General features: G+C 46.3%; 1 protein-coding gene across 1 annotated transcript in view; it reads right to left on the reverse strand.

Moving 5' to 3' along the window:
* The window catches only part of LOC148895416 (uncharacterized), a 114,395-nt gene that overhangs the window by 395 nt on the left and 98,303 nt on the right, over positions 1–15,697 (reverse strand). The window contains exons 2-3 of the mRNA XM_089000071.1: positions 6,805–6,868; positions 1,131–4,268 (exon numbers count right to left, since the gene is read on the reverse strand). Coding sequence (XP_088856197.1) covers positions 1,131–4,268; positions 6,805–6,820 — 3,154 coding nt within the window. The 5' untranslated portion in view covers positions 6,821–6,868. The remainder of the gene's footprint in view (positions 1–1,130; positions 4,269–6,804; positions 6,869–15,697) is intronic.

The raw sequence follows: 15,697 nt of genomic DNA on the forward strand, positions 1-15,697 counted from the left end.
ATGTTTTGGAGAGATGTCCACAGCCATGCTCAGACTGTATTAAGATGAAGAATCCCTGAATTAATAACTGAGTAATATTCATGCCCATTGCGTGTTTCTATCTATAGTCCAGCATATCTTGTCTATTTCTCAGTGATCACGTACAGGCTTGAAAGACCCTCTCTGTATATAACAGCAATGAAAGATTTTGCATGGGATCTATTGCTGACCCGTATGGGCTCTAAACCCAGTCTGGTCATTTTTCATGAAAAGGCTCGGCTGTGTTTTATGCAACATAGAAAGATGCGACTTTGTGCACAATACCACCCACACGAATTCCACAAGAAACCGTCCCTCTCTATCAAATGCACTATCCAGTGAAATTCAATAACTGAGTATATTTACATATTTTTCTAATGCCAATACAGTGGGGTAGGTAGAATAAAATGTAGAGTTGCCAGTGATGGTAAATAGTAAACAAAAACTAAATGTGCAGTACACGTAAACACTGACCAACACATGCCTTGGTGCTCCTGCACTGAACTGAAATTGAATTTGCACGTAAAATGGGCAAAATCGTTTTTACTCTAGCTTCTGGGCCGTAAACTGACTTTTGAGACATAAAGGAAGAAAGCTATATAACTGTTTAATCTCACGACATTATCTGCTATGTGATATGTTGGTCATATACCGTATTTTCCGTTGTAGAAGGATTTTCTTCAGAAGATGACCCTGCGCCTTAGACGCTGGTGTGCCCTATTTGTAAAGTCATATTGAGCCACAACAGATCTCGCAATTACTGTCAGCAGCCACCAACTCTTACACCACCCCTCTAGAAGAAGTAGTGCGTAATCCTAGCTTCTACTGTAGCACCTTATAATGTGGTGTGCCTTATATTTGGAAACCTTTTATATATGTATTTATATATTATATTTTGAAAATATTTTTCATTCATTGAAGGTGTGTCTTGTACTCTGGTGTGCCTTATTAATGGAAACAGCCTGAAAATGCACAATTTATTGGGGGTGCGCCTTACACTCCGGTGCGCCTTATAAACTAGAAAATACGGTATATCATGTTGGGCAACAGACAAAGATTCACATCTGAGTACCTCACAAATTTATGACAAACAAACTTGACACAGGGCTTACCTTGATCTTGCTGTTTGTTAGTAGCAGCTTTTGAGCCTGGTGAATAAAAGGCAGAAAGAACACTAAGGGAACTGACCAACTGGCTCTGAATAGAGCTCATCTTTGAGGGGCCGGGCTTCCCAGTTGGTTTTCCTGCTGCTGCTGCTTTTCCTGCAGGCTTGGTTGAGGTTCCCTTTCCTGCGTCTGTGCTTTTCCCTGTTGTCTGTTTTTGTGTGCTGGGACTCTTCTGCTGGCTGACGGATGGTTGTGCTCCGGAGCTGCTCCCTAACTGAGCCCACTGCTCACCCAGAAGCCCTGTTATCCGGGTTACAACTTGACCTAAAGCTGCAGGCGAAGTTGGTGACTCACTTGAACCTCTGCGTATCTGTTGCGATTCGTCGATGTCACGTGAAGCTTCACCCGAACTATGATGCTGAGCTGTTTCACTGGAGCCTCTGTATAATTTTTGTACTTCAGGTTCTTTCTTAATAGGTTGACTCTCATTGGACAATTTTCGAGACTGAGATTGGACTTCACTTGATAGACGGCGTGTTGGGTGTGTGTGGCTATCGCTGGATCCACGTCTTAAAGGTTGTGATAAGCGAGATGTCTTTGTGGGTGTGTTCCGTTCCCTTGAATCCCGTCGAGTTGTTGTCTTCGATGGGGTTTGGATAGATTTTGGTCGAATTTGAACTTCCTTGGAGCTTGATGGTGGGTTTTGAACATCAATTTGAGGTTGTGATTCAGATTCTCTTTCACATGATGATTCCATAATATTGTCCCCTGACGCATACAGAGGTGGGGATACATGTTTCACGTCTCCGTCACCGAGTTCTGCAGAGGACAGACACTCAGTCGTTGAATGACAATCGTTAATTTTATTGGATCCCCGAACAGAAGATATGGGAGCAGTTTGAATTTGAGGATGTGTTGGTTGCAACTGATCTACTGATGTCCTACGGCCTCTTTGAGGTCGTACTGGAACTCCTGTCTTCACAGTTGCATGCTGTGATGCAACTTCAACAGTACTCAAAGTATCTCCAACACTCTGTGTTTCAACACTATCTAAAAGTAATATTGATTTTGTTTCTGAGTTATTTTGTACATGGTTTACTTCTATTATAGATTCTGCGATCTCTCCCGGTACAACTTGTGACTCTTCAGTCTGGTGAACAAAATGTAAACCTACAATTTCTTCTTCAATCCCACTCCTTCTAGCAGAAGCAGAACCATCTTTGATCACGTTTAACTCGACAGTTTCATTTCTTTTTGGATGAGTCAGGATTCTTTCATTTATTTTCTTTCCTTCTTCACTTTCACTGACCCCAGTATGGATCTCACCCCTTTGATTGTCTGTATTTTCAACCTCATGATTCTCCGTGTCAGCATTGTTAACTGAGTTGTTTTTTTGCAGTCTTTCTACTTCTATCTCAGTAGGACGGTCATTTATCTGTGCCACCTCTGTCTCCTTCACCTGGTCAAGCGTGTCCACTCTCTCTGTCTCTGTCCCCCTAGCAACACTGCTGGCCCTTGACCTCTGTGTGTAGCTCGTCTCGTCTTCTGATTTTGCCACAATTGTCGCAGTCGTCTGATTCGTTGTGGTTGTTCTTTCAATCACTAGATCATGTTCCAATTGTGGGCTATCAAAAAATATGTCTGTCGTAACTTCTGTCACTTTGTCTTGAGTGTCTATTTTGGTAGTCTCTGTTTCTTGATCAATAAATCCACATCTTGCTTGGGACACACACACTTCAAGACAGATTATTTCTGTATCAGTTGCTTGATCTACTGTGCCAGGTGATTCTGTCTCTGTTTCTCGGTTAGCATAGTCTATTCTCTCAGTCTCTGTCCCTGTGTCTATACTTTCTCTTCTTGGTTTGGTCCTTCGTTCTGTTGGACTTTCCTCTCCTGTTATTCCCTCACTAAGCTGTAGTATTTTCTCATCTTTCACTTGGTTCTCCACTATTTGTTCTTTCAGCAGATCATTAGTTCTCTCCAATTCTTGACTAGCCTTAAGAAGTTGAGCCTCGAGTAATAATAGCTTTTCATGCAAATTCTGTATATGACCTGAGTCCCCCAAATGATCTATGTTCATCGTATTACCATCTTCCTGCCCTGCATGTTCAAGTGGACTCCCGACAGTCTCTTTCTGGTGGTCACCTTTTTCTGGCAGCTGTGTTTGAATAATAGATTCTTGCTGACACAAATCCTGAACCAGTCCTTCATTTACACACGGTTTCTTTTCCTCTGTTACTGCTTTTCTTGTCAAATTCTGAAGTTGTGGTGTCAGAGTCAAATTAAACCCTTGCCTGATTGCTTGCCGTTGAGTTTCCATCCCTGCATCATCACATGGAGCCATTTGAGATAATGTGGAAGCCCGCGCCTTGTCTAGGGCCTGAAGCTGACAGAGTAACTGCTCCCTCTCCAAACTCAGCGAGGAAATCTGTGCTTTAAGTTCTGGGATAGTTTTGACCTGTTCTTCAAGCTCTCTGACTCGTTTCAAAGCCACTGTGATCTGCTGATGAATCCCCACTCGTTCTTGGGGAGCACATCTTCTTTCTGTTATATCTGGTGATGCTCTAAAAGCATTTTCAGTTGAGCCGTTCTCTGGTGTTTCCACAACACGATCTGGGCTACTTGAATCAGATCCTTTCCGATGTTGCAAAGTAATGGGCATACTTGATGCTCGAAGTAAGTTGGGCCGTGCTTGAGTAGCCATCCTTTTTTCTTCAATACTCGGAGCCCCAAGAACTCGTTCATCTCGAAGCCGAGCTGAAACAACACTTGCTACTTGAAGTGCTGTCCCTTGACTTAATGAACCTCCTTCATTTGCTCTTAAATCAGAGATCTGAGCCATCTCTGTTAGCCGTAATTTAGGTTTTGGTCCCAAGGTGAATGTCCCAGACCATGGGCTGTCTCTAGGCACTGGCCGCATCCCATGCCCTGGTAGACTGAAATTTCGAGGCAGAGTACTGAATTTGGGAGGACCTTTCACCCGACGCTGGATGTGGACTCTTTTGATGGTATTGCCTTTTTCAATATCATCAACATATTTGAGAAAATCCAAGTCCAGATGGAAGCCATAAGGCGTTTCCACAGAGTAGGGTAGTTGCTTTCTCTGAACACCACCTTCACTGGCCATTGTCTGAAAGCCATTGCCTGGTATGGGAAAATATCACAGTAAATTAGTCAATGTTTTCCTCCAACAAACAGCAAGATAATTATTTAAATCTTGAAATGTAAACCCAAAACATGAACACACTTTATAACTGCTTGACATAATACATTTTGTGATATGTCATTTCTTGTTTGAAGAAACCCGGGTATAGTGCCCATACATCTAAAACCACTTGCCTTACTGTGAAGCAATTATCATGTAGTGATTACACCAAAATAAACGTTGTCAGCATGCAAATCTAGTTCATGCTTGCTGTTTAACCTCAGAAATAGTTTGACATGAGAAGAGTTATTAAATGGGTTATTCCATGTCAAATTAGGCACCCTCCTCAGTGAGCCATCTTCAATGTTCCTGATGTTTATTCTTCAAACTATTTGTTCCTTATGACATGAAATGAGGGTGGCCCGTTTGTCCAGTGGTTAGCACGCCGACTTCACAGTGTTTCCAAAAACAAGCATGACAGGCTGATTGAACACTCGAAATTGTTCCTCGGTGTGAGAGTTGTTGTTTGTCTCTGTGTACCCTGCGATTAGCTGGCAACCAATTCAGTGTGTCCCCTGCCTAGTGCATAAAGATGGTTGGGATAGTCTCCGGGACACCCCCCCCCCCCCCCCCCCCGCGCGACCCTAATGAGGATAAAGCGGTCTGGAAAATGGATGGACATGAAATGAAGGAATCTGAAGATTAGCTCAAATCGTTTTCGTGTTATGTCCCGTCAAAGTTTGAATGCCATGACTACATTGGGGGTCAAGGAATCTTAGCAATTTTAGGCCATATTTGGAGGCCCTCAGCTTTTTTTATGGTACGTACAGACTAAGAAATTGCTATTCATTATCAATACACTCAGACACTTTCTATCAGAATCTGATCTTAACAATAGCACATATGGTCGGAGCCATGACTCCTTCTCTTGAAAAGTTTTTTATTTATTTATTTTTATTTCAAATGACACACTTGGGTCCAAAAATGGCTATGGGACAACATGACCATTTTGGACCCCGTGCCCCGGTCTTACTATGTGGAGGTGGTCTTTTGTCCCTGTGCATGTGTAGGTTTTCTCCTGGTACTCTGATTTCTTCACACTTTCCAAAGGAAGCATGGGAAGGTTGAATGCTGGAAAATCAGTTGTGATTGTGAGCAAAAGTGTTTTTTTTGTGAGTCTATGGGTGGTGTACAGTGTATGTGTTCCCTGTGCTTGGCTGGCAACCAGTTCAAGGTGTACCCCACTTGCTGCCTTAAGACAGACGGGATAGGTACCAGCAACTCTGCGATCCTCATGAGGATAAGTGGATAACAGATAGTGGGAGGAATTCCTGGATCCCAAAGGTGGATGAGGCACCGGAACTTTGATGGGCTGTTTTTGTCTTGTTTTGTGTTTTCGTTTGTCACTTTATGTTGTTGTGCATCATGTGGAACTGATTCAGATTGTTTTTCAGCATTTTTGACCACAACATTCATCAAGGAGGAGACTGTGCTGAGCGGTTGCGCCTTTTCGGCAGCATGAATATGCCAGTACTGTTTTTGAATGGGAGGAATGTCGGTGCCATTCGACTGTCATCGCTGGACAGCTATTGTGCTTTTTTTGCGCCTGTAATGGGCAGCATCTTCACAGCCCCGCTTTGTTTAGCGGAAAGGTCAGTGCTGTTGGACATTCTGCGGCTGGATGGATGCATGGCTTGAGGAACCCGCGATAAGAAGAAAGGAGCATCAGCGCAGAGTGCCGATGCGTATGTGGAACTGTTGCGGCTTGGAATTGAAGCAGATTGAAGCAGAACAGGAGATGTGATACAATCTCTTTTCGTCAATGGATGCTACAGATGCGTGTGTTTGCTTTCAACATTTAGCTTGTAGTCGACGTGCACATTCCACCATGATGTCCCTGATCCACTGGTGGATAGATGCTTTGATCCTCTCCTGTATCATCTAGAACTGCTTCATGTCATCACAAAGAGGGTACAGCAAGTCCTGAAGAATGAATGTCTCTCTTTGTCTTTGTTTTGTCATATGGTCTCTATGCTGTCATATTATTTGTTATTTAGTTTTTTTTTGTTCTTTTGACTCCAAGACGGTGTCGCGAGAGTGGCTGCCTTTCCAGCAGCTCATGTATTTTGTTTTTCTACTTTCATTCCTTTCATCACTTTGCTGCTGTGAAATGTAAATTTCTCCACTGTGAGACTAATAAAGGCATATCCAATCCAAAGATTTCGAGTTCGAAGGCCAAATGTTTTAGTCTTTCATTTGTCACCATCAGACAGGAATAAAATAAGCAACAGACAGTGTGAAGATGTGTTATAGGGAAGGTTCTTTGCATTTGTGTGACATAACATAGAAAGACTCACATACAAATGAACTGTTTGCAACCTTTAGCCACAGCAGGAAGAGGAAATTACGGTATCATATTCAAAACATGAACAGCATGTGAAAAAAACTAAATATGTATATATCATACTATGCTTAAGAAGATACTGTAACAACAAAAAATATCATTTTTCCATGAACATCACTGGTGACCCTCACCGCTTTTTTTGTCCATAATGGAATGCAGAGATCTCAGTCATCGACAACGCTTTGGTGGAAAACCCTACAGAGGGAACAAAAGAAACAACAATAAAAATACTGTTAGAAAGTAATACTTAAGCAATGGCATATAATTTCACAGAAAAACGGAATCAGAATCAGAGCATGCCATGAGAGAGTGTGATGTTTTCTTCATGGAAGTAACCCATTAAATATTTACAAGTATTCATGAACTTTAACAAAACAATGCAGTGCAAATTGACAAACACATTTCTTAGGATAGAATCAATTGGCTAGGTAAACAGTTCAGAGTGTCCCTGACCTCCTGCCCAAAGACAGAAGGGATAGGTCCGGCACGGCCGCGACCCTTGTCGGATAAGATGTACAAAAATGGATCCATAGTTTCAAAGCAGTAGAATATGGCCTCCATGCACATACAACAAACTTTCGATACTTGCAATGGATACATAAAGACAATCATTGTGAAAGGGTTGAATGAAGAAAGAGCCACCCACAATGTTTACAAAAACAACTTGAATCAGTCTAACGAGCCATTGTTGTGTCAATCCATCGTGATAACCCGACAAAATAAATGCAAACTTTTCTTTTCCTTGCAGAAGCCTGAAACAGAGACTATTTAATCTTCGGTGAACTTTTGTGCTGCATATGAGCAAAGTGATCTGGGCAAAATAAAATAAATAAATAAATAAAAGTCAGTAAAAATAGACAAAATGTGCTACGGCTTATGCTAAATGTATAGATAACTAAATAAAATGAGTACATTTGTCAAACCCCAAAAGCACCTGACCTGTGGCATTCAACTGTCTCTGTATGTTATATTGCCCTTTCAACCAAATAAAAAAAATCATTGGCTATTTAGTTAATTAGGCACATGCATACATATGTCAGATAATTATGATGCAAATGTGTGACGCAATAAAAATATATCGTATTTTCCGGTGTCTAAGGCACATCCAAAATCCAAAAGCCTTCGTTCTCTTCAAAATATGACCCTTTGCATTATATGCTGGTGAACCTTATATGTGAAGTAATATTGAGCCACAACAGATCTCACAACTACTGTCAGCAGAAATGACTCAATTTCCCCCTGTAGAAGAAGTAGTGTGCTGTCCATGCAGGGATATATAAAACTTTAACCCTGGCCTCTGCTGTAGCGCCTTATAATGTGGTGTGCCTTGGATATGGAAAACCTTTTTAAGCATGTCATTCATTGAAGGTGCTTCATTGGGGGTTCGCCTTATAGTCTGCTTCTGTGTAAGCTCTCAGTCGTACAGGAGTGGTCCATCGATGAGAAGGTTTCTTCAGCCGTCATCTGTACAAAAGTGAAGGTTTCGGACGTTTCGCCTCCTATCCAAGAGGCTTCGTCAGCGAACTAAAGCCTGACTGGTCGTATCGGCCCCATTTATATATCCCTAATGTCCAGACATGGCGGCACCGGACACAGCTACGATAGGTCCCTACTCTCACTGATTGTCCCTACATTCCTGACTAACGACTGGCCTATTACCCCCACTCCCACCGGTATCACCTCATCAGCATAACGACCCTCATCAGCATTACGAAAGTTGCCTAACCTGTTTTGCCTAAGCAGGCTATTGTATGAACGATCCAAATTGAACCTCACCCCACCAGACCGGTTTAATGAAGGATTTTGTTGTTTTATAAGAATCGCTTCTTTTACCCCCCTTTCAAACCATCTATGTTCTTTTGCTAAGATTTTAACCTCATTGTCGTCAAATGAGTGGTTGCTAGCTTTTAGGTGCAAATGTACTGCCGATTGAGGTCCACTTATATTATCCCTGCGATGTTGATAAAGTCTGCTTATAGTCTGCTATGCCTTATACACCGGAAAATAGGGTATCTTAATCTAGTAAAAGACAAAACATGAAAACAAGCAGGCGCCTGCTTGATATGTTCTGGGGTTTAGAATGATTAACATGGTGCATTTCTAAGATAAATTATTCATGATGACATTACCATGATAGTTACACAACCTATGAGTGCATTAATTATCCGGTACATTTTCTTTGTGGGGAAAGACAAGTCAGCTGTCGTTGTACTAAGTTCATCCTGTCTACTTGATATCTAATTTAAAACAGATTCTTTACTTACAGACAGTGTATTATAGGTGTTCAAATACCTGACATGTTTCGGCGTATACTTCTGCCTTTGTCAGAGTGTCAATATACACTGTCTGTAAGTAAAGAATCTGCTTTAAACAAGTCAGCTGTGTTTGTATTTTGTATTTCATACAGGTATAGCCTACAACAGGGGTCGGGAACCTTTTTGACTAAGAGAGCCATGAAAGTAAAATATTTAAAAATGTTTTTCAATGAGAGCCACACGCACGCGCGCGCGCACATACAAACGCTCGCGTGCGCGTAAAGAGTTTGATGTTTCTCTTTATTTGTAAGTAGGTTCGTTGTCAGATCTCCCAGGCAGGTGACGCGCAGAGCTTGATCGTGGCGTGGAGTTGAGCAAGTCGTGCTGTGAAACTCCGTGCGATGCTGAGCAGGTCTCTGCGAGCGGTGCGTCTGTCTGGGTCTGAGTCCGAGATGAGTCTGAATCTCCCTGTCCCACGACAGCTGCTTTTATACCATTGTCAAGCCTGTGATATGCGTCAGGGTGAGACGCACATCAAGGAGATCAAGGAATTGAAAGACATTAAAGCTTAAAGCTGCGGTGCGCACCGGTGACGCCACAGGGCTCCCCTCCTGGATCCGAAGTCAGGGAAATCGACGCAGGAAAAAACGAGCTGGACGCACTCAGAAGAGCCGGTAGGAGGCGAGATGTTCTGGGAAATGCACACGTCTGCCGCTCCGGGTCATTCGGCCACACGGAGAGGCCAGGCACGAAGAAGGTCGATCACCGGACACGGGGGACGTCGTTGGTGGGGTGGCCGACGTCGATGTTCGGGAGCACGGCAACGTGTGCTCTACGACTGCCGGTTTGAGTCGGTCGATGGAGACTGTATCCTCGCGGCCGTTGATTTGAATCCGGAACGTCTTCTCACCGCGGGAGAGGACGGGATACGGGCCATCATAAGGGGGCTGGAGGGGCTTACGCACCCGATCACACCGCAGGAAGGCATGCGTACATGTTAAGAGTGCGGGATCAACGTGCGTCGGCTGGTACGATGTTCGCGGTGACTGGGGCCGCAGAGCCAGCGCAAACTGCCGGAGGCGGGTGAGCAGATCATTGACGTCAGCAGTCGTAGGGTCGGTCGGGTTGAGCAGCTCACCAGGCAGGCGTAAACTGGTGCCATATACCAGCTCCGCTGGAGTCGAGTTGATGTCGGGTTTTAGCGTGGAGCGGATGCCCAACAACACCAGAGGCAGGTTATCCACCCAGTGTTCGGCATTGTCGGCAGACATCAGGGAGGCCTTCAGTTGACGATGGAGGCGTTCCACCATGCCGTTCGCAGCTGGGTGATAGGCAGTCGTCCGGTTCCGTTGACATCCCAGAAAATTGCACAGCTTGCCAAATAGTGCAGACTCGAACTGGGCTCCACGATCGGTGGTGATGGTCTTCGGTGACCCAAAGCGGGCGACCCAATGTTGGAGGAAAGCACCGACAACAGCTTCGGACCCGCAGTCGGACAAGGGAAGGGCTTCGCACCATCGGGTGAAGCGGTCAACGCAAGTCAACAAGTACCGAAAGCCACGGGAGGGGGAAAGGGGTCCGACAAGATCTATATGGACGTGACTGAACCGGGCATCCGGCGTGTCAAAAATTCCCATGGGTGACTTCGTGTGGCGCTGGACCTTTGAGTGTTGACACCGTAGACAGCCGCGCACCCAGTCTCGCACGTCTCTTTGCAGTCCCTTCCAGGAAAACCTTTTCGCCAGCATCTTGGTCGTGCCACGAATTCCAGGATGAGAAAGACTGTGCAGAGAGTCGAACACCTTTCGCCGGAAAGAGTCGGGAACCAGTGGTCGAGGGACGCCGTCGGACTGGACACACAGGATTGTGCAGCCAGAGTTATGTAGAGGGACAGCGATGATGTTGGAATCGGTGGCATGGTCGGCCAGACCTTCTCGTACCTGAGCTGCTGCCATCTCATCGTAGTCAAGACCGTCGGGAAACTGGATCGCGTTGATCTCAACTCGAGAAAGGGCATCTGCGACCTCGTTCTGAGCCCCCTGGACGTGGCGAAACTCAAGGTCAAATTGCGAGAGGTAGTCCAAGTGCCTAACTTCTCGCTCCAGGTACTTTGTCGACGCCGAGGGGATGGCGGAGAGGAGTGGCTTGTGGTCGGTATAGATGATGACGCGTCCACCCTCGATGAAGTGCCGGAAGTGCTTCACGCTGAGATAGACACCAAGAAGTTCCCGGCCAAAGGTGGAGTATCGGCGTTCGGCCGGCTGGAGGGCCTTGGAGAAAAAAGCGATGGGTCGACAGTCACCATTGAGGCCGTCGTGGAGAACCGCACCGATTGCAACCGTGGAGGCGTCAACCATGAGAGACAACTGACCATCGGGGCTTGGGTGGGCTAGGAGTGTTGCATCAGCCACGAGATCCTTCAGCCGTTGAAAAGCCTTCAATTGCTCGGAGGAGAGGTCGACGGGAACGTGCTTCTTCCTGTTGCCAGTCAGCGAGTTTAGTGGCAGGGCAACCTCAGCACAGTTCGGGATGAAGCGTCGGTAGAAGTTTACCATCCCGAGGAATCGTTGTAATTGGGTTACCGTCCTGGGTGTGGGAAAATCATGGATGGCCTGCACCTTGCCGGGTAGAGGGCGTACTCCTTTGCCATCGACTAGGTGACCAAGGAACTTGACCATGGATTGGCCAAAAACGCACTTGTCGGAGTTGACGACCAGACCGTGCTCGTCCAGACGCTTGAAAACCATTTCCAGGTGCTGCAGGTGCTCGTCTTGGGAGTTGCTGGCGATGAGGATGTCATCGATGTAGGCACAACAGAAGTCAAGACCGCGCAGGACCGAGTCGATGAAGCGTTGAAAAGTCTGCGCGGCGTTCCGGAGGCCAAATGGCATGCGGAGGAACTCAAACGAGCCAAATGGGGTGGTGACGGCCGTCTTCGAAACATCCTCTTTCGCGACAGGGATCGGGTGGTAGGCTCTCACCAGATCGATGGTGGAGAACACCGTTTGTCCGTGGAGGAATGACACACAGTCATGGATGTGAGGAAGAGGATAGCGGTCAGGAACTGTGACGAAATTCAGTGCTCGGAAGTCACCGCAGGGACGCCAGTCGCCTGCCTTCGCCTTGGGGACCATGTGCAGCGGGGAGGCCCATTTGCTGTCCGATGGACGGATAATACCAAGCTGAAGCATGTGGTTGAATTCGGCTTCAGCAATCCGTTGTTTTGCCGGGGCAAGGCGGCGAAAACGTTGAAACTTCGCGGGACCAGTGGTCACAATGTGGTGAACAACGTCGGGAGCAGGTAGAGTCGTCCGACTGGGGTTGGTCAGGTCGGGGAATCGTCGAAGGAGCGTGAGAAATGGAGAAGATGAAGGAGATGGTACATGCGAGAGATGAAGAAGCGCAGGGTTGCCCGTCCTACCATGCACGGACAGACCGGTCGTCTCATCAGTCAACCTCTTTCTGCGGATGTTGACGGACAGATCAAACCTGTGCAGGAAGTTCGCGCCAAGGATGGGGTGAGGAACATCGGCAATGGTGAAGATAAAAGGGAAGGAGCGACGTAGGCCCCAGTCGAGGTTGAGAAACCGTTGGCCATACGTCTTAATGGTGGTGCGGTTGGCAGCTTGCAGGGACACTCCAGCGTCAGGGTACCAGCGCTCCGCAGGGGAAGGTGGCAGAACGCTGATGTCAGCAGCCGAGTCCACCATGAATCGTCTTCCCGATGTGCAGTCGCGGACATAAATGATGTGGCTGGTTGTGGAGGCGCCAGGCAAGTGGGAAGCCGTGTTCACTCCCTGGCTGGGCCGTTTCCCGACCTCTTGCACGGCTCACTGCATCGTTTGGCCCGGTCACCCCAATATTGGTGGTACCAGCACAGGTCGGGGTCCGCGCTGGATGGATTCCGGTCGCGGCTTGGGCTGCGCTCTCGAATGGAGCGGCGTCCGCGACTACGGCGGCGCTCTCGACTGTGGCTGCGTTCCCGGATTTCCGTTCGCAGGGCACGCATCTCGTCAACGAGCAGTTGCAGAGCATCAGTCGAGGGCCCTGGCGTCGGAGGACGCTGCATGTCAGAAACGGTAGGCTGCCCCGCGTACGCCTCCGCAACTTTGTCGGCGAGGGCGGCCAACTCCTGCAAGGTAGAGTCAGGTGGTGTGGTCGCCAGGGCTGCTTTGATCCTCGGGGGCAGCTTCTCTATGAAGACATGCCGCAGGAAAGTCTGGTCCTTGAGGCTGTTGCCCGCCACCGTCTCGAGGCGTTGCAGGAGCTGGGAGGGCCGGCTGTCCCCCAGCTCAACGTCATGCCTCAAGGCTACATACCTCTGGTGTTCCGTGAGGGTGGTCTGCCTCAGGATTTCCTGTTTCAGGGCAGAGTAAGGATTTTCAGCCGGAGGATCGAAGATGACTCGCCGCACACGGCCAGCCAACTCCGGAGGGAGGGCAGCGATCGCATAGTGGAATTTGGTGATCTCCTGGGTGATGCCACGGTTGACGAATTGGGAGTCCACCACTTGGAACCAGAGGTCCATGTCATTGTGCCAGGGGGGGGGAAGTTTGAGGGAGACGGCGGAAATCTGGTCTCTTTCCATTCGGAGAGTTGATTGGGCTGAGGAGGAGGGAAAAAAAATGCTCCTGGCTGGCTCGCCAATAAAGAGTTTGATGTTTCTCTTTATTTGTAAGTAGGTTCGTTGTCAGATCTCCCAGGCAGGTGACGCGCAGAGCTTGATCGTGGCGTGGAGTTGAGCAAGTCGTGCTGTGAAACTGAGCAGGACTCTGCGAGCGGTGCGTCTGTCTGGGTCTGAGTCCGAGATGAGTCTGAATCTCCCTGTCCCACGACAGCTGCTTTTATACCATTGTCAAGCCTGTGATATGCGTCAGGGTGAGACGCACATCAAGGAGATCAAGGAATTGAAAGACATTAAAGCTTAAAGCTGCGGTGCGCACCGGTGACGCCACACGCGCATACACACACGCGCGCGGCCACTTTTCAACAAAATATCAGAATGTATTATTTAAAATAACTTTGCGATAGTACTCACCGTTAACATGAATGGTTTTCACGTTCCTCGTGATTGGTAAAAACCCAGGCAAATGATCGGAATGAAATTCAATTTGCCGGTCCAGAGGCGAAGTTACTGCTAGCTAGCCTGCACACGGCTCATAAACTTCCACACTTGCTATCTGCAATCTACTTCTCGCAGAAGTATGTTGATGCTAACGTTAACATGGGGCTTGTTAAAATGTCACTGACATTCGACTGTTTCATCGATGGTATTGTATCATTGCAAATTAGAATCAGAACATTTTCTCTCCTCTAATGCTCCGGTGCATTAACGCTGAAGTGCACTAGTTGGGCTCATTTAAAGGGGCGTTTACCTGTTTCAACATGACGGGCACTATCATCCAATAAAAATGGCGCGTTCGGCCAACCTAGGTCAGTGTCATCCAATCAAAATTGCGCTTTCCGCCAACTGTAGCCCCAACGGGAAATGAACGGCGAAAAAAACGAAAATATGTATTTAGTTTTATCGGCGAGCCATATGCAATCATCGAAAGAGCCATATATGGCTCGCGAGCCATAGGTTCCCGACCCCTGGCCTACAAGGTAATGCGGTGTGCATTAAAGGACGCAATCGATTAACGAATTTATTCCGTGCCATTTTGAGGCAACATTGGTCGGCAAATGTCTCAACCAAAAAGAGGCAGAAGAAAATGGCGACCTCTTGTAGACATGACAGTGTATTGCGTTTCCACAGGCTGATAAATTCCTTATATGGAGCTTGGACGCCCTCTTCTGGCGCAACACGAGGTTTTCAGACCAAACAAGCATTGACGTGATGGAAGCACTGCTACAATGTGTCTTTTTTTAGATCAGGGGCGTTCCTTCAGTGACGTCACATACGGACTCGTCACCAACTCAAAAATAAGACTTCTGAAATATTCAGCATGAGTCTTAAAACGTAAAATATAGCTATATGCGGTGGAATCTTTGTAAAATACACTCAGTAGAAGTCATTTGAAGCCATTTTACAAATATGGACACAACTTGTCCGGAGACGTCGGTTGTCCTTTAAGGGTAACTCAATGCGAAAGGAGTGTTGTCAAGTGTCATATTCCATTTTAATTCACATCTGGATACAAGAACTATGGAAATGAGTTTTTAATATGAACACACATTTTCTATGCATTAAGACAAGGCTGAGGGTGTTAGATATTGACTCATTGAGAGTGTAAACATTTTGGTTGATATCAGATTTTATCAGTTTCTGTTGGATGGGGGATATTTTCAAGTGTGTTTGTCGGGATTCATTTAGTAACACCGTATTAGAGGCATTAGTTTGTTCAATCATTCAAGTGAGTGTAAACAGGGTAACAAATTGATTGCAAAACCTCAAAGTTATTTATTACACATGGCAATTCGCCATTTTTGTACAGATTTTAGCAAGTTGACACACATGATTCGCCTTTGCAGGGCACATAAAATGACCTGATGGGCTGAATCTGGCCCCTGGCCCTTGAGTTTGATACATGCGTCAGCGATCATCCTTTTGCAATCCATCCTAAATTGTTCTGTGATGCTGTGAAGATTACAGTCCAGATACATTTTGGAGAACATCTTCAGTTGATTTTTTTTTTTTTTTTTAATAATGAGATTGTTTTCTTTCGCACAAAAGCTGCCAAAAAATGGCCACGTGAAATATAAAAGAATGAATTATGTATCATTTAAATCTCATTTTCTGAGCTCAAATAAGAAAGCAAGTGCTGGCCTA

This window comes from Hippocampus bargibanti, linkage group LG07 (assembly GCF_051943395.1).
Source record: "Hippocampus bargibanti isolate YZ-2025 linkage group LG07, ASM5194339v1, whole genome shotgun sequence".
In the NCBI taxonomy this organism is placed as follows: Eukaryota; Metazoa; Chordata; class Actinopteri; order Syngnathiformes; family Syngnathidae; genus Hippocampus; species Hippocampus bargibanti.